Source organism: Helianthus annuus, chromosome 2 (genome assembly GCF_002127325.2).
Source record: "Helianthus annuus cultivar XRQ/B chromosome 2, HanXRQr2.0-SUNRISE, whole genome shotgun sequence".
NCBI lineage: Eukaryota > Viridiplantae > Streptophyta > Magnoliopsida > Asterales > Asteraceae > Helianthus > Helianthus annuus.
This window is the reverse complement of record NC_035434.2, coordinates 163,129,043-163,148,659: the sequence shown is the minus strand read 5'-3', so window position 1 is coordinate 163,148,659 and position 19,617 is coordinate 163,129,043. Positions and strand designations below refer to the sequence as shown.

The 19,617-nt window shown below is 37.1% G+C and overlaps 1 protein-coding gene and 1 long non-coding RNA gene across 2 annotated transcripts in view; one reads left to right on the top strand and one right to left on the bottom strand.

The window, feature by feature from the left end:
- Positions 1-10,237, bottom strand: part of LOC110899595 — a 29,771-nt gene extending 19,534 nt beyond the window's left edge. Inside the window, exon 1 of the mRNA XM_035982844.1 lies at positions 10,160-10,237. Within this exon, the coding sequence (XP_035838737.1) occupies positions 10,160-10,237 (78 nt within the window). The remainder of the gene's footprint in view (positions 1-10,159) is intronic.
- A 2,331-nt stretch (positions 10,238-12,568) lies between these two features.
- LOC110918690 lies at positions 12,569-14,211 on the top strand. The gene is made up of 4 exons (XR_002581513.2): positions 12,569-12,725; positions 12,818-12,943; positions 13,880-14,008; positions 14,110-14,211. It is a non-coding gene; the product is annotated as an uncharacterized LOC110918690 (long non-coding RNA).
- Positions 14,212-19,617: the final 5,406 nt, after the last annotated feature.

The following is a 19,617-nucleotide window of genomic DNA, read 5'->3' as shown; positions in this document are numbered from 1 at the left end:
AATAGGTTAATTATAAACCTTTGTTCCAGATTAGGAAGCCCGGTAAAAGCTACCAACACTTATCATTTGTGACTTATACTTGCTCAGGTAAATACATTTTGACTTATTTTCCCTATACGGGCTTGGGGTACGGTATTTAAAATACCGCTTGATCGGGCGCACAAGTCCTGCGCCTTATAGGTGTACAGTCTTGAATAGCTTGTGCGACTTCGTTTAAACAGTTTTGTCTTACTTAAAGGCTTTGGGGGGTTATTGACCGTGTCCCGGATATCCTTGGCATTATCTTACGAGATGGCCACGACCAGAGCACGGGGTGTAGGCGTACACCCGACGTGTATAACTCTTTAATGTGGTGTGTCATTTAATCTCTAGCCCGGACAGCAGATCCCGGGCCACCAGAGATATAAGTGCATGTAATTCGTTCACAAGTTTATATTATATAATTATCCCAAGTTAATAAAATATTTATGCCTTGTGCATTTAAATCAATTTTCAATCATTTTCAAAATGAGTCAGTCGATTTGTATTTACCAGTGTAAACTGACGTATTTTTCCCAAAAGGTTAAGTGCAGGTACTATACGAAAATAGGCTGGCTGTTTCCTAAGAGCGTCCACTATAGTCTCGCAAGCTTGGACGACAAACATCTGTTGAACTATTTTTATCTTATTTTATTTGATCCGCCTGTGGATCCATTTCAACTACTGTGATATTTATTATTACACTTTATTTAAAAGTTGAAATGTTTCTATTCTGCTTCCGCTGTGCATTATTATATTGTGTTGATTGTCTATGACGATGCCATCTACGTCACTGTACCCCACACCGGGCCCACCGGTGACACGTGGAAATCGGGGGTGTGACAGTAAACCAATGAGTGATATTATTGCTGTTATATTGAATTGCTATTATGTGACAAAATACTGATTGAGTAAGGTAAATGCAAATAAATATAAAACCTTAATACTGTAAGGTATAACAATATATTTGTATAAAAATGGAATGAATTCACTCAGCATTCCCGCTGACAAAACCTTTTTCAAACATGTTTCAGGTAATTATCATAAGGCTGGATACGGCACTGAAAGGCATCAAGAAATGGCTTATTAAAGAAATATTGTTTTATAAAATAAAATTTATCTTTATTAAAGCTACCATTTTAAAATAGGGAATTATCCCATCTATTTAAATCAAATCCGGTGTTTTCTAAACTCTGATATTTTTCCTAACTCACGGTCCTGATGAAAATTCCGCTGCAATGTTTTTTTTAAAAAAATAATCACCGGTACCACGGGACTGCTCACGGCACCCGATTCCGTCCAGGGTGGGTCGGGGGTCGTGACAGAAGGTGGTATCAGAGCTAAGCCACTACTTTGAGCCTACAAGTGTTGTGATAATAATATTTAAACTTAAATAAAAGAGTTAGGAGATTGCTATTAACTGGTAGCACATCTGATAACATGCAAAAGTTGAATAAGAAAAGATGCCTTCGTAAAAATTAAGCCACTTGTTTAAAGCTAATTAGGTGTTCTTTAATACCTAAACAATAAAGTTAGGAAACTAATACAAATTAACTTATGTGTTATACATGAATATGTATATCTCAATATGCACACATAATATCCTGGAGGTATTATTTTGTTTAATTATTCTGTGATATTAATAAGTGAAAATATTTGCAATCCAGATGTCGAATGAAGTATCACATAATCCAGAAGTTCATGCTAATAATGAAAATCCTTTGGATAAAAATGCTATAGAAAATCTAATAGCTCAAGGAATAGCTAATGCTTTACCTTTAATAATTAAAGCTGTTAAAAATCCCATAGAACCCACCAAAGCTATGAGCAGTAAGCATACCCGTGACGATAGTTTTAACCATAGTGTCCATAGTGATAATAATGATATTCCCAAAACCCCATTTCCTAAGAAGAAGAAAGCGATGACTCTCGGGTGTACCTACAAAGAATTTCTAGCCTGTAAACCAACCGAGTTCGCGGGCAGTAAAGGTGCCACGACTGCTCTACGATGGTTGGAAAAGACGGAAGCTGTTCTTACGATCAGCAAATGTGCTGAAGAAGATAAGGTGATGTATGCATCTAATCTCTTTAAGGAAGAAGCCTTAGAATGGTGGAATACAATTCTTCAGGCAAAAGGAAGGACCATGGCTTATGCCATAAACTGGGAAGAATTCAAGGAAGTAGTAGAAAGAAAATTTTGTCCTCCTTATGAAAAGGAACGAATAACTAACAAGTTCCTAAATCATAAAATGATAGATGTAAATTGTCGTGAATATACGACAACATTCTTCGAATATGCAAGAATGGTACCAACTCTGGCTTCGCCAGAACCCGTACTAATTTCTCGTTATATTTGGGGATTAGTTAGCGAAATCCGAGACATAGTTAAGGCCGTTAGACCACAGACTATTGAGGAAGCAGTTGAACTAGCTAACATGCTGACAGATGGACTAATCCGCACAAGAGAAGAAAACAAGAAGAAAGAGTTAGCCCAGAAAATTTCCCAAGAACTCAAGAAGAAAGAAACTGAACCGTCATTGGAGCAACCTATCTGCAGAAATAGTAACAAAACGCATTTAGGACGATGTCGTTTTAGGAACACACCTTACTGTGACTTCTGCAAAATGATTGGGCATATAGAGGAAGAATGTAGAAGGAAAACTAACATTTGTTACAATTGCGGGGAAACCGGACACATCAAACCATATTGCCCGAAACTAACCAAAGCATCTGACAATAAGGATAGAACAACAGACGGAGCTAAGAAGAACGCTCTAGCATACGCACTTACTACACAAGAAGTAGAGATGATTCCAGACGTAGTCACTGATATATATCTAAGTTAAATTATTATTTGACCCTAGTACAAATACAAGTTCATAAATAAATACATTCCGTCAAATATTTCCTCTATTTCAGATCCATAACAAACTTGTTTAGTTTTCACTTTCGTTGAATCATTTATTTGATCACTATCACCTTGTGGTGACGTTTTCACAAATTTGAAGCTTGTGCTAAAATCGTTGCACCTCTTACATACGGGTTTAATTATTCATTTATGTTGAATCCGTTTTGATTTATTCTATCAAAACAATCTTAACACAATTGTGTGCTAAGATAATGATACACAAATTCATTTCATATTTCCGTGTATCTATCGAGCGTTTCGTAATCCTTATTGCCTTATCATCTTCGATCGAAAAACTTTCTTCAATTATTTCAATTTCAATCCAAAAATCCTACCCATTTTGAAACATTCGGATTTACTTCATTTGATGGTGAAACTCGTTTCATTCACCACTACTATGACACCTTGTGGCGTCATAATAAATTTGTAGCTTGAACTATTTTCAATTTCACTCCTAATATACGAATTTTAATTTTTGGTTCATATTCTTAATCAGTCTTAATACAACTATGTGTTAAGATAAAAGTACACAAATTCGTATTAAATTCCAGTGTACTTCTTAAACGTTTCTTTCATTATTTATCAAAAATTTTAGAGTAATTCAATTGGTCTTTTTCATTATAAATTGAAACTCCTATTTTTGAATATCCAAGTTTTCTTCATTTAAAACTTTCAGTTGATTATACGGTGAAATTGTTCGAGCACCGTAATTATTGAAATTATTGAAATTATTCCAAGCCTTACGACACCTTGCGAAGTCGTAGCTTATCATAAACATACGAATCGTTCAAAACCCACGTATATCTTCCGTTTGACTCATCATTTGAAAATAGTCTTAATACAATTGTGTATTAAGACAATGATACACTAAACTTTATTGCATTCCAGTGTATCCTTGCAATGTCAACACACTGATTTTTCTCTTGATATGATTCGATAATTAACAATCATTTTCGTGCTATCATTTTATTCTGACCTTATTGATTCTGAGTCTTCTTCAGTTGCCAAACAAAGTAAGTTTCTTTTGAACATGAATTTTATTCTAAAAAGTCATTCACAAATATCTATTTGCTCATATATCTTTTGGCTTGAACCTAGTCCCATTTCGAAACCATATCATTTCCTCTCATTCGGTTATCATCAATTTCTTGAAATAATTCAGTTGAACCATTAAGTCCTATTTATGGGTATTCACAAAATTTGTATTCACTTCCGTGTCATTTGTTGACTAAATTATGACATAAATCTAACAGAAATATCATAACCCAAATCTCGAGGACGAGATTTTTATTAAGGTGGGGAGGATGTAACAACCCTCGACAAAACTATTATTTATTATATTATCTTATTCAATAGGAAAACCTAACTGAGACACCCAAGTAATTCTGCACAAACCCTGAAAGTTTCAGAAAAATCGGAATCAGGATCAGGGCCCCTAAAACTCAGGGGGGGTAATTCCTAGTTAGTATTATCTAAACTGTTTTCGATAGAAATCGAATTTTCTCGAACCGTCGACTCACCCAAGCTACTGAGACGCGTGGCTACCTCATATCAAAAGTGACCTCTCGCGCCACGCGCCAGGACCAGGTTTCCCTGTCGTGACACGCGAGGGAGACTATTTTTCAGCTATAAATAGGAGAGGTTGGGACTTGAAATTCTGCGTTTGAACGACGAAGAAATTCGTCTGAGGCACGGAGTTATGCTCTGTTTACCACAATTAACACACACAAACCTTGAATCGCTGCCGCAATCAGGGTAATAACTCGATCGCTATTACGATTCATTTCCGGGATCAATATGTCCAAAGAATGCCTAAGTGCCGCCCACATTGGGTTATGCTTTGTCGTTGTCGATAATTCGATAATGAGTTGAAGCATTGTACTTTGTCGTTGTCGATAATTCGATAATGAGTTGAAGTACTATACTTTGTCGTTTGTCGTTAATACGATAAATGAGTTGAAGTATTGCACTTTGTCATTCATTGTGAGAATTTGATCTCGTAAATTATCGTAACTGCTGTATTGATCATTAACCCAGAATTGTGTGCTTGTTATTAAACTTAGGATAAAAAGGCTAATCAATAGACTAGACTCTGCTTAAATTGAATCAGCAATACATCAAGGCTTATCTGTAGACTAAACTCTGCCCGTAGAAATCTGCACTGTGAGTTCATTTCTCTTTTCTCACCGTTTGTGAGTCCATACTCTTTTATCACAGTTTTATCACCTTTTTGTGAAACAATTATATTGCAAATTGCTTTCTAAAAATCCTAAATGGTTACCAGTTATACTTACAGTGATTAAGTTATTATATTTTATAAATAACTACTGGTATGGGAGGTATTATACATTATTTGATTCTCGTTACTATTACCCAGGAAGTTAGCATGACCACAATTATAACTAATATTATTCTTAAATTATTAGGTATAAATCTAAATGGTGCATGCCATAATAAAATAGTCAAGTATAATACTTTTAGTTAGGTTACTATACACTAATATTACAATTAGTGAATTAATATATTTTGGTAAGTTATAATAATTGACATGAAATGTCATTATTCTAGATTGCATGATTTGGTGCTAGAGATAATATATTTGACAAAGTAATAAGACATCATTATGTCCAAAGTCACTAGCTGAAAGAATGATCAGCAGTGATATGTCCAAAGACACTAGTTGAAAGAATGATCAACAGTGTTATAATTAGAATCACTAGTTGAAAGAATGATCAACAGTGATAATGACCAGAAGCACTAGTTGAAAGAATGATCAACAGTGCCATGAATAGAATCGCTAGTTGAAAGAATGATCAACAGCGATATGACCAAAGACCCTAGTTGAAAGAATGATCAACAGTGCCATGAATAGAATCGTTAGTTGAAAGAATGATCAACAGCGATATGACCAAAGACCCTAGTTGAAAGAATGATCAACAGTGATAATGTCCAGGAACACTAGTTGAAAGAATGATCAACAGTGTTATGAACAAGTGATATGGTCAGAGTCACTAGTTGAAAGAATGATCAACAGTGATATGACGCAGTCAAAGGAATTGCCTAATGATAGATAAATTAAATAACAGTAAAGTATAGTTATTTGATTAATTCACTATTGGATGAAAGTAAACCAATGAGTGATATTATTGCTGTTATGTGACAAAATACTGATTGAGTAAGGTAAATGCAAATAAATATAAAACCTTAATACTGTAAGGTATAACAATATATTTGTATAAAAATGGAATGAATTCACTCAGCATTCCCGCTGACAAAACCTTTTTCAAACATGTTTCAGGTAATTATCATAAGGCTGGATACGGCACTGAAAGGCATCAAGAAATGGCTTATTAAAGAAATATTGTTTTATAAAATAAAATTTATCTTTATTAAAGCTACCATTTTAAAATAGGGAATTATCCCATCTATTTAAATCAAATCCGGTGTTTTCTAAACTCTGATATTTTTCCTAACTCACGGTCCTGATGAAAATTCCGCTGCAATGTTTTTTTTAAAAAAAATAATCACCGGTACCACGGGACTGCTCACGGCACCCGATTCCGTCCAGGGTGGGTCGGGGGTCGTGACAATGGGCGTACATAGCATAAGTGTATTGTAAAGTGATGTACTAAGTATGCACACAATGGGCATACATAGCATAAAATGTAATGTAATCATGTACTATAAATGTACTAATAAACATAGCAAGTATATGAAGTGAAAACAGGAGAGCATGAAAGTAACAAGTAGGCACATGTGTTTCACCCCAAAACAGTTTGGAAAACAGTAACAGAGGGGTCTATGTACTCACCTGAGATTGCTTTGAAGTTTTTGTGTAACAACCAAATAATGCTAGAGATCACGGATATCAAACGGCTCCTAAATATAGGTAACTATGTTAATATACCGGACCTAAATCGGAGGATTGGGTAGGATGCGGGTTCGTAAACCAAACGAGTATGGAGACTCGTGTAATATGGTTTAACAAAGCCCACATACTATAGTGAAACTTAAGCTAAGTGCTTACGACCCATTACGACCCGTTTTGGTAGCTTATGCTACCTTAACGTGTCGTTTGCGTAAAACGCGCTTGGAACGCCTAACGTTGTGACCATAAGGTATAACCTCGGAAGGTTATTCCCTATACAATTATGGTCACCTAATGTGTTTGGTCGGATCCTAAAGATCGACCAAATGGGTCGGGTTCGAAAGTATAAGCGATTGTTTAGATCGCTTTCCTTACGACCCTATATAAGCACTATACTAAAAGTGACGAGCTAAGCATGTTAGAACATGCTTAACTAAGTTTAGAAAACAGGTTTGGTATCAAAACAAACAGTTTTGATACCCACGAGTAGTTTGGTTACAAAATACACGAGAATGCGCATTTTGGCCGAAACTACGACTCGTCAGTGAGCCTAGATAACGTGGTGATCAGTAGGTGTAGTCACTAGGGACTATAACCATCGTGATCACGCTCACGTTATGAAGTTCAAACGAACTTCGTGTTGACCATAGGCTGGTCAACACAGAAAGTCAAACATAGTTTCACTTTAGGACTCGAAAAGCGAATAAAAGAACGAAAGAGCACTTACGAAGGGTCCCCGAAAGCTAATCTCGATCCAGGAGCTCAGGTATGAAGCAAAGGCTTCAACTTAGAGCTTTAGATCAGATTTTGTGGGTTTTACACCAAATGGGGGGGGGTATTTATAGGAAAAGCAAGACCGTTAGGATTGTTTCTTGAATATCGTGCCTTGATCTCATTCGTACACTTGTCAAGATGTTGTGGTATCAAAATGTGACCTTAACCCCAGAGATTGTGAAGAGGCATTGCCCCTTGGATGCTTGAAAGGCCAAATTTTGCAAGAAAAACGAGTTTCTGCATCTGCAGGGCTGACGCGGCCCGCGTGAGAGTTGCTCCTAGGCTTACGCGGGTCGCCTGGAGGTGCAGTTCAGAAAACAAGTTTCATAAATGACAGTTTAGGTCCCCTGTTGTGGTTTAGGGCCATTTCCGACATGTTTAAGGCCCGTTAAGCCATCTTTAAGGCCCTAAAATGATGCTTAAACATTGAGGACATGAAACATGCTCAAAAATATGCCGGATGTTGGTTCGTTTGGTCGTACGATCGCGATGTTCGCTTAATTACGACGGAATGCGCATAAGCGCGAAAAACGATCCAAAATGGATTTTTCTCATGCCAAACACTAAGGCATAATATTAGGATGCTTACATAAATTTTTGGATGTCCGGATGTATTCAGAACGTAAGTTATGCGCGAAAGTGCAAACTTATGCACTTTTTGACACTTTTAGTCCCTGAATGATCCAAAAGTTTATTTTAGCACACCGAACACCTCAAAGCCTATTTCTAAGCTATGGAGAGGATATTTATGGCATGCTTAACTTATGGGCATGTTCCGGAATGTCTGTTTTAGTACGAATCGGCATACTTTCGCAGTTTGTCAAGTTTAGTCCCTGTAAGCGAATTAACTTGTTTTTGCCATACCAAAGCCTTCAAAACTTATTTCTAACTTATGTAAAGGTTATTTAAGGTATGTTAAGTATATTTTGGTGTTCCGGAGTATTTGTCGCATTCAAACTGAGTACGTTTACGCACCAGTTTGCGTATAATTCTCCAGAAAGCGATATAAAGTTTGAAATTGAACAAGAATTGATATGTGCAAAAGATACACATATTTATACAAGATCCCAAGTATGAAATACAATATTTCATCGGCTTGGTATTTATTTGATGGTCGCGGTGACACAGGTGTCACATCATGTAAAACAAAAGAACATCAAACTAAAGTTACATAATCATCAAAAACACGTCAAACATTGTTACAAACATAATTAAAACGTCTCCCTACGGGTTTTTATTTTTTGAAATCTATCCAAAACATCATCTAAAGCTACTTTCTTAAGCAACTCAAATTTCTCTATATAACATATACAATTATCACTTAACGTCTCTACTCATAGTTCCGATCACAAACAAATTGATCCATAAGTTCAGCGCTTCATGACATAATGTTTCAATTTTAATATTCAACTATCCAAGCCCCAGAAATCGTGTGTAATCACCCTAAAAATCATCTAAACAACCTAATCACCCTAAAAATCATATAAACAACCATAAACAACGTCAAAACACAAGAAATTTCAAACGTATTTAAGAATTTTATTACTTTTTTTCTCCTATAACATCAACTAAAATCATCAAAAAAAAAAACATAAAAACTTACCCCTTTATCGAATTCCGGTTGGTTTGGTGTCGGACGACGGCGGTGGTCCTCGGCTGTTGATGACGTGTTGTTGTGGCTGATGATGTGTCCGCTGATCGCTGGCAGGAGACGACGCAAGAGAGACAGGGCGGGAGGAATTCTAATGGACAATTGGGCTTATTTTAATTATTATAGTTTGAACTTAGGTTGGGTTTGGTTAATGGGCTAGGAATTAGTGAGCTAGTTATGTTTAATAAAATAGTGGGTTAAGGTATTGAGTATTTGGGTTAAGTTAGGTAGTATAAATTTATATAATTTAGGTAGTTTTTTAAAAAAAATCAGAGTTTACTAAAAAAAGTTTTAAATATAAATTGATAATATTTTTTACCTAAGCTGTGTGGACGAAAAAATCCAAAGGGTACGGACGGGATTTTTGACGAAAAAGCATTAATTTTTTTCCCGGGGGTGCGCCCGCCCACCTTGGGCTGGGGTGGGTCCGCCCCTGCTAGGGGTAGAGGTGAACAAACCGGGTTTTTTTAATACTCGGGTTCGGGTACAAACCAAGGTACGGGTACGACCGTGTTTTGAATTTTCGGCTATTGCCAATACCCGGGTCGTGTTCGGGTCCGGCTATTAGCTAGGAAATCCATATCTTGTGTACCTGGGTTCGGGTAGGATTCGGGTTTTCTATACCCGGGTATTAGAATACCCTATTTTCGAGTTCGGGTATGAGAAAAAAAAAACCGGGCTGGTAATAAAAAACCCGGATAAATATACACATTAACTTTGTAGTTTTTTGTTTCGAAGTTATGTGGCTTAGTTTCTAATGTTGTGTATGTTAAAGAGGTAAGTAATTAACGAGTTAATGACTTCCAATCACTATGGACCGTAGATTCCTTTTACCCTTCTCTTGTTTTTTCCATTTGAGTAAATTACAAAAATTGTCCATTATGTTTTTATCGGATTACAAAGCGCGTATCCTTTATCTTAACAAATAGAGTAAACCTACTTTATGCTTGCAAGCGGCAAGCCTTTGCACATCCTTTTCTGTTAAATTTTTACTCTCCCTTTTATCCCTTTCAACCATTTTCATATTTGAATGCTTTTTTATTTTAACAGTTCAACACCCTATTGTCACGCCCCGCAAAATTTCAGCTCAAAATTTCAGCATTCCAGAAGTTTCCGGAACTCTAAGGAAGCGTCTAGGACTGCCCGGAAGTCTCCGAAACAGCCTAGACAATACTTGAACGTTTTGGCACACTTAGAGGGTCCTAGATCAGCCTTCAAAGTTCTCGGAACAGTCTAGAATGGGATACATAATACTGCCATAAAAATCAGCCAAGGAACATTCTAGAATCCCAACAAATATCATGATATTTATGTAGGAAATATCTACGTATTAAGGCTAGATCTTTGTAAAGGAATGATCTAGTTTTGGAACTATCTAGATTATGTACAAGTAGTATAAATAGGAGTGTTAGGCATCATTTGAGATCACCCCACATAACCCCTCATAACTCATTCATAACCTAACTTCTTGTAAACACTCTGTACTTGTAACTTTGTTCAAGTAATACATAACCATCTTTGTTGTAGTATCACACTACAGAATCATACTTGTGATTTTCACAAACAAAGACTTCCGCTGCTATACATAACAAAACACATCCAAAAGGCTGAACTTAGAAGTATTCTAAGTGCCGCACGAGAGTTCAAGAATAACTCCGTGACAAGTGGTATCAGAGCCACGTCGATTCATCGGGATGGCGAACAAGAAAAGCAAGAATGGAGCAACGAAGAAGAAAATCGTCTCTAGTAAAGAAGAGACACAGAGTCACAACCAGAATCAACAAGAAGTTGAAAGTGTGTCTATGGATTTGGCCGGATCCTTAGACAAACTGAAGACTAATGTCGAAGCATCAGTCACACAACTTGGAACTCTTGTCCATCGTTCCTTGGAAAAGCTAGACACTTTGGGAACATTGCGAGATGAGTTAAAAGGACTCAAAGAAGACTTCAAAACCGCTATCGACGTCATATGCCTCGAGATGCAAGCCATGATCCAGGAGGAAATCGCAAGGCTGCGGAGTGAGGTAGACGCCAAGATCCAAAACTTTCACAAAAAAATTTGTTGAGTTAGAAGCAAAATTGATCGACACCAACAAGGCACATCCAGAAGCATGTCTGGGGTCCATGCAAGTAAGTCATCTTAATACTTTAAACACACAAGAAACTCCCAAAATACGGGAAAAACATAACATTAAAAAGCTCCCGAACAAGGGAAAGAATAGATCTACAACCACACAACCAGAACAGAAGTCAGAAGAAGGACTTTAACTCGTCAACATGGTGGTAAACGGGAGACCCGTTAAGGCACTAGTTGACACAGGAGCAAGCCATAACTTCGTCTCAATAGATGAAGCAATAAGACTCGGTGTCCGAGTCACAAAACAAGACGCAATGATAAAGACCACAAATAACGTCCAGCCAATACTTGGGATGGCATACGGCGTCAAAATCACAATTGGCAAATGGAAAGGTAAGATCGACCTTTCCGTGGTGCCAATGAAAGACCATAACTTTGTGCTTGGCCAGGATTTCTTTGAAAAGGAACAGGCGTTTCTCATTCCGTTCACAAACAAATTTTGCATCATAGACGGAAACCAAGTTCACACATTGAAGACAGAGGCGGACACTGGCCGTCAAGGTATGTCAATAACATCAATACAAATGGAGGTTGGTTCAACGACAAGATCAACCACACATTCATCACAACGAGGCATAACCCGAAATCGCAACGAGGACATTGCGAATTTAGGTGGGGGAGGATGTCACGCCCCGCAAAATTTCAGCTCAAAATTTCAGCATTCCAGAAGTTTCCGGAACTCTAAGGAAGCGTCTAGGACTGCCCGGAAGTCTCCGAAACAGCCTAGACAATACTTGAACGTTTTGGCACACTTAGAGGGTCCTAGATCAGCCTTCAAAGTTCTCGGAACAGTCTAGAATGGGCTACATAATACTGCCATAAAAATCAGCCAAGGAACATTCTAGAATCCCAACAAATATCATGATATTTATGTAGGAAATATCTACGTATTAAGGCTAGATCTTTGTAAAGGAATGATCTAGTTTTGGAACTATCTAGATTATGTACAAGTAGTATAAATAGGAGTGTTAGGCATCATTTGAGATCACCCCACATAACCCCTCATAACTCATTCATAACCTAACTTCTTGTAAACACTCTGTACTTGTAACTTTGTTCAAGTAATACATAACCATCTTTGTTGTAGTATCACACTACAGAATCATACTTGTGATTTTCACAAACAAAGACTTCCGCTGCTATACATAACAAAACACATCCAAAAGGCTGAACTTAGAAGTATTCTAAGTGCCGCACGAGAGTTCAAGAATAACTCCGTGACACTATGCTTGCTTGGATTGGGAACCATGGCCACCACTGCTTCTTCCCTCTTTTCTCTGCCTACAACAACTCCTAAACCTCACAAAACAACAACTCTTTTTTCATGCCCTAATTTCCTTAAACCGAAATTCACCCTCAAATTCCCCAGGTATATCTTCTTTTTTACTTATCATTTTCTAGGGTTTGCTGTTTTCGTGCATACAATTCTCTAATTAAGTGTTGGTGGGTTTTGATTTGCAGATTGGGGGTTTCTTGTTCAAAAGAAAAGAAAAGGGGTCAAAAAAGGTGTCCCCTTTTGTGATTTCTTGCTTGGTTGATGATAATTTGAATGCAGAAGGGTCTTTTGGTGATGCTGAATCAAACCCTGTAAGTATTTCTCTTTTAATTGTTGTTTTTGTTATGAAAGTTTGTAACTTTGTCAAAATTGTTGATGAATTCATAGTGTTTTTCTGTTTAGAATGTAGGGAAGGGTTTTTTTTTTTTTTTACACGTTACTAATGTATTAGTTTGGTTATTCTTGAAAATTGAATGAACCCAAAGTGAGGAAAGATTATGAAACACCATCTGATTTCAGTCATGATATTATCAGTGAGGAATATTTTTGAGATAAGGAATGCTTGTGAATTCGATGACTGATTGAATAATCGAACGAATAAGTATATCAATTATTGCGTGATTATTTGACAAAGTGTTTGTTTTGATGAGTAGAATTGTGTAATCACGAGAAGTGTAATTCCATGGAATTAGATGCTTTAATTTCCATTTGCCAATTTTAAAAATAATTTGTGATTATATCCAAAATTCTTCTTTGGAGGAACTAAGAGACATTGAAATTAACATCCAAACAAGCTAAAAAGATTAAACAAAGAAGACGTCTTTATGTACTTTTTTTCTTTTATTGTTTGGTCGCATGAGTTTTCTAGTAACAGGTTCTCATGGTCACCTAAACACGAACTGCTTAACTAAAGATGTTCTTTCTTTGACCATGAAAATATTTAGGAATATTTCCGAGATCATGGAATGCTTGTGAGTTTGATATCTGATTGAAGAATCAAACGAATAAGTATATCAATATATTTAAACAACAAAAGAAAGAGAAACAAACAATATGTCTTTATCTGCATTTTTCTTTTATTTGTCGAATTCAATATGTTTTAACTATAACCTTTAAGTGGGTCGAATCCAGTTTCCACTTGTTTTTTCTACCTATAACCCTCTTGAACTGTATTAGTGCGGTTCTCACGGTCACCCATACAAGATATGTTTAACTAAAGTTGTTTCTTTGACGATGGAAATATATAGAGAGCAACTATTGACCTCAAACTCCCGAGAAGAAGCTTGTTAGTGCAATTTACGTGCAATGCTTGTGGCGTAAGATCACAAAAGCTCATAAACCGACTAGCTTATGAAAAAGGGATGGTTTTTGTTCAGGTATTTTTTTATATTTCACACTTGTGGCGTGTTATTATGTGCACAGGTTTTACGTTTATTTATGAGGATTTTCATTGAATTATTTTTACGTTTTTATCCAGTGTACTGGATGTGAACAGTATCACAAACTTGTTGACAATCTAAATCTTGTGGTGGAGTACGACTTTCGGGAGGAAATCAATGCGAGTCCGGATGCAGATCAAGTTTGATTCGTCGTTCTACTCTGTTTTGTAAATTTGTTCTTTATCTGACAGTTAATATACATTTATAAGCCTTCTTTAACCTATAAGTTATAACGTTTGTTCTCCATCGAGTATTTCTAACCCAATTAATCAACGGGTTGTATTCAGGTTGATTTGTTTAGTTAAACATGTTGAGCTATCAACATGTTTAAAGTTAAAATAATAACTATGAAATTTATATTATATAAGGTCAAAGCGTCAACTAGTTTATGACCCGTAACCCATCTAATAGTGGTCTGAATAGTGGAACGTGTATGTCTAAAGTGCAGAAGACAGTTAACATGGGTTCTAATAGTGGCGCTACGAAAAAAAAGGCAAGAAGGAGAAAACTGTAAAGCCGTCTATGAAGCAACTTATTGAAGGTAAAGAAGTCGGTGTATATCGAAGAAGGATTTGGTTGTTATTGAGAAGCTAAAAGCTGTTGGTACTTGTGTTTTGGGGTCTGTTCAGTTGAATAAGAATGTAGTGTTGAATACTAAGATTTTGAGGGATTGGAATGCGGGTCGAAATAAATTCTTTTCTGAACAGTGGGACTTAAAAAGAGCTGCTAATGACCGGTTGGATAACCTCAATTTTACACAACAGAACTAGGCCTAGCAAACGACTCGAGTCGGGCGGGTTTGGGTTGCGGCTCAAATCAAAACGGGTTGATTTAATAAAGGGTTATTTTGGTTTGGGTCGGGACGAATCCGGTTTGGGACAGGTTTCGGGTCAGAAAGGGTTGCTTTTAAAAATAGTTATTTTGAAATCACTGTACAAATTATAAGTTCCGACTTTCCGGTTTTCAGCACCAGGTACGCGTGATCATGCCTCAGTTTATGTTTGTTTAAATGCCGGTTACATGTATCAGGATTCAGCAGCAGCAGCAGCAGCGGCAGCGGCAGCCGCGGCCGCGGCGGCGGCGGCAGCAGCTGCAGCAGCAGCTTATCAAAAGTAGAATGACGAGTCACAAAGATTTGATTTATAAACAAAACATCATGCCGAAGACATCATGCAATTTCGCAGCAGCAGCAGCTTATCAAAAGCAGAATGACGAGTCACAAAGATTTGATTTATAAACAAAACATCATGCCGAAGACATCATGCAATTTCGTGACCAACTTTGAATTATGATGGTGTGGGATGGGAAGACATGACGGTTGAGGTGGAGATGCTGGTTCAGCTTCCGGTTTCTTGTCTTTCTTTTTTCTCCGTAACTGGAAAAACTGTTGCATTACATCCGCACATTCGGACGATAATACCCCTCTTCTTATTATCATATTTGGGTGAAACGGGTGCACAGGGGCGGGCGGTTTATCCAACCCGGATCCACTTCCACCCACATCAGGAAAAAGTCTACAAGATTAAAAGTAAACAACTCGAATCAAAATGGCAATTTATACGAATCAAACCCGGTTATTGTGGTTTTTTTTTTGTTTTTGAAATATATAAAGTCAAATAGTCAATACCTGATCCAGCTGCCATCAGCTCCAAGTAGCTTATTTGGAGCGCCCCATACAATTGTGTCGATCCGGGCTTTAAGGATGGCTCTAGCACACATAGGGCATGGTTCAAGCGTAACATAAAGTGTCGTACCCTACAATTAAAACAAGACAAAGATAAAAAAACACAAAAATAAATGTTGGGTCTTAAAAAACATTTCATAATACCCTATAGAGTAAAATACCATTTTCCTCCCTGAGGTTTGGCCAGTTTTGTGATTTTTGTTCAAAGGTTTGTTTTTCAGCGTCTGGATCCAAAAGGTTTGAAATCTTGCCATTTTCATCCAGCTCGTTAACCCCATCCAGTTTTCTCCGTTAAGTCAATGGCATTTCCGTCTATTTTGTTAACTTAAAGGGCAATTTGGTCTTTTTCACTTGATGTAAAAAGACCGAATACCCCTGAAAAAGACCAAATTGCCCTTTAAGTTAACAAAAAAGACGGGAATACACCGGACTTAATGGAGAAAAATGAATGGAGTTAATGAGCCAGATGAAAGTGGCAAGATTTCAAACCTTTTGGATCAGATGCCGAAAAACAAACCTTTGGATGAAAGTTGCAAAACTGGCCAAACCTCAGGGACAAAAATGGCATCTTTTACTCTACCTTATAAGACAACAAAAGGGCAAACTACAAAAAAATGCACATTACAACAACAACAACAACCATACCCAGTAAATCCCACAAATAGCAAAGCTACTTATAGGGTCTGGGGAGGGTGGGATGTAGACAGACCTTGCCTCTATCCCTAGGGATAGAGAGGCTGCTTCCAGAGAGACCCTCAGCTCCAAAACGAACCACATGCCAATACCAAGTCAAAGAATATAGAATATAGAAAAAGAAAAAGAAGCCACCAATAGCAAGACCAATACCAAGAAAGTGATAAGAGTGACACAATACAATGTAAATCAAGTATAATAGCACACAACATCATTTGGGCATAACACAAGGAGACAATCACCGGTAAAGTCACTTAAGGGATAAGAAAACCTACGTCCCTAAAATACACCTAAGACCTTACTGTAATACCCTATAGAGGTCCTGAACCCTAATCCTACGCCTCCCCGAAGTCCTATCTTGGACCATGTCCTCAGAAAGATGTAACTCTAGTAAATCATGCCTAATCTGCTCATCCCATGTCAGTTTGGGTCTGCCTCTTCCTCTCCTCCCCTCCACAGTAAGAGTTTCCACTACTCTAACTGGTGCCGTCGTTTGCCTCCGCTTCACATGCCCAAACCATCTCAACCTCCCCTCCTTAATCTTATCCGATATACTAGCCACTCCTAATCTCTCCCTAAAAACCTCATTTCTTATCCGATCTAACCTCGTGTGTCCGCACATCCACCTCAGCATCCTCATCTCTGCTACCTCCATTTTGCGTGCTTGTGTCTTCTTGATAGCCCAACAGTCTGTCCCATATAGTATAGCGGGCCTAACTGCTACCCTGTAAAATTTCCCCTTTAGTTTAGTTGGGAACCTCCTATCGCACAATACTCCACTGGCTGCCCTCCATCTACACCAGCCCGCCTGTATGCGATGGGTTACATCACTATCTATGTCACCATCTCTTTGTACAAACGACCCCAAATACTTAAATTTAGTTACCTGCGGGACCAATTGATCCTTAATTGTGATTTGGGTGTCATCGTCATCGGCTGAACCACTGAAATCGCAGTGTAAATACTCAGTCTTTGATCGACTAATCCTTAGGCCCTTTCCCTCTAGAGCTACACGCCACTCCTCTACCCTCGCGTTCAGGCACTGTTTAGTCTCCGAAATCAAGACAATATCGTCTGCAAAAAGCATGCACCACGGAACTGTCTCCTGAATCAACTTGGACAACTCAACCAAGACAACCGCAAAAAGAAAAGGGCTCAACGCAGACCCTTGGTGTAGTCCTACCTCCACAGGAAAGAAGTTTGTATCCCCTACAGGTGACCGAACACTAGTTTCTGTTCTATCGTATGTATCCTTAATTATGTCTATATACTTCCTGGGTAGCCCTCGATCCTCCAAACTATCCCAAATCAGTTGTCGTGGGACACTGTCATATGCCTTTTCAAGGTCGATAAACACCATATGTAAATCTTGCTTCTTCGATCTATAAACACCATATCTTTCTCTAATAACCATAATATATACGAATACTAACGATGATGATTGGCATATTCTTACCTCTTACGTATGATCAGCATATATACATATAGATTGTATGAGAGAAAAAGAGATTTGTGACATAAAGTAAATATTCACTCATTATTTTTGTCTTCTTGTTCTTTTTAACCAAAAACAATCCACGTTTTTCTGCAAAATGAGTAGAAGTTTGTAACTTTATTTACCAAGCACACGATGCTTTGTTCTGATCAATAACTTTGTTAAAAAGTAATGATATATGTGTCACTTTGTTCTTTCATATCCATGGTTGTCTAAATAAAAAGTTTGTGGATCAAAACTCGCTCAAAATCGGCTCGTCTATGAATGATCCGGTTAGAATTTGTAAACGAGTTGAGCTCGAACCAAAGTAAAGTCTTTTGTTGGCTCATTCAGGTTCAGCTGACATAATAAGGTCCATGAATCTACCTCCCAAATATTAACTTTTAATATTAAATATAATTTTCAATTTAAACAAGTTAAATTCTAGTTTTTTACGAGTCGACCTTCAGTAAGGTAGCTCTATTCATATCAAACTAAGGGAATATCAATGATGGAATATTTAAAGACATGATATAAAGGTTGTCCATCTTTGATTCCAACAAGCTCACAAACTCTATATGTGTCTATTATATTGATGGAGTCTGTTGTACACTATATATCGAGTATATTATGATGTTCTCTAAATATTGATTTTGCAAAATCCTAGAAGTTGCATAAGAATTTAACCCTTTTCGTGTGCTTGAAAATCGATTAAACTAATATGATGCTATATATTGCATTCATATCTTATATTTCATATTTGACATTGTGTAGAAGTAACCAAGTTTTTCTAGTTAAATGGACCTCAAAAGTTATATAACTTGTAAACATAGTTTTTCGTGTGTTTGAAATTTGACTAAACTAAATGGTGGGTTTAACCAATAAATCCAAGCACAACCAATATAATTATTTGACACCAATCATAACGCATAACACAGACAAACCTAAATATAACTGTGTAGTCTAAACATAGCTCGTATTAATCATTGACTAGTTGTAAATGAGTTGATGGGTTATAAACAGATTCCTAGGTTGTAATTGGGTTGACATATATAACCCTAGCGATCTCACGCACCCGTGTCGATCCAAAAGTATACAATTACTTTTAATTATTATGTTCTTTATTTTTTATAGATCATCGCCTAGGGGCTGTTCGGTACATGAAGGTGGAGGGAGAGGCTACAATAGGAGTTGGAGGCTGACTAGACGACGATGTGAATATTTCAAGCAACCATGGAAGAATAGGTACGCCAACAACAGTCAAGATCAACACCACTGTTAGGACCGACACCACGACCTCCACCACGACTCTCCCCTACTTAGCTAGATGTTCTTTTATATATATCTTTCCTTTAATAATAACAATAATAAATAATATTAATTCATATAGCTTGTAGGTTTACTACTACTAGCAAGAACACATTTATATAAAATAAAGCTATTTGTACTACATTATGTGATATACAATTATAGCTGAAGGAACATTACAATTCTAAGTGACAATATCTGAAATCATGGGTACAAATCTCTGTTTTTCCTGCTGGCCTATTGTAAAAGAAGGTAAGAGGATGAAAATCATGGGGGTGAGTAGGATAGCACTTTTTCATAATGCATAAACCATTATACAATGGCTTTATGATATCAATTTGTGTCTCTCTTGGTACAATTTCTACAAGCTTATGAATAAAAGATTTG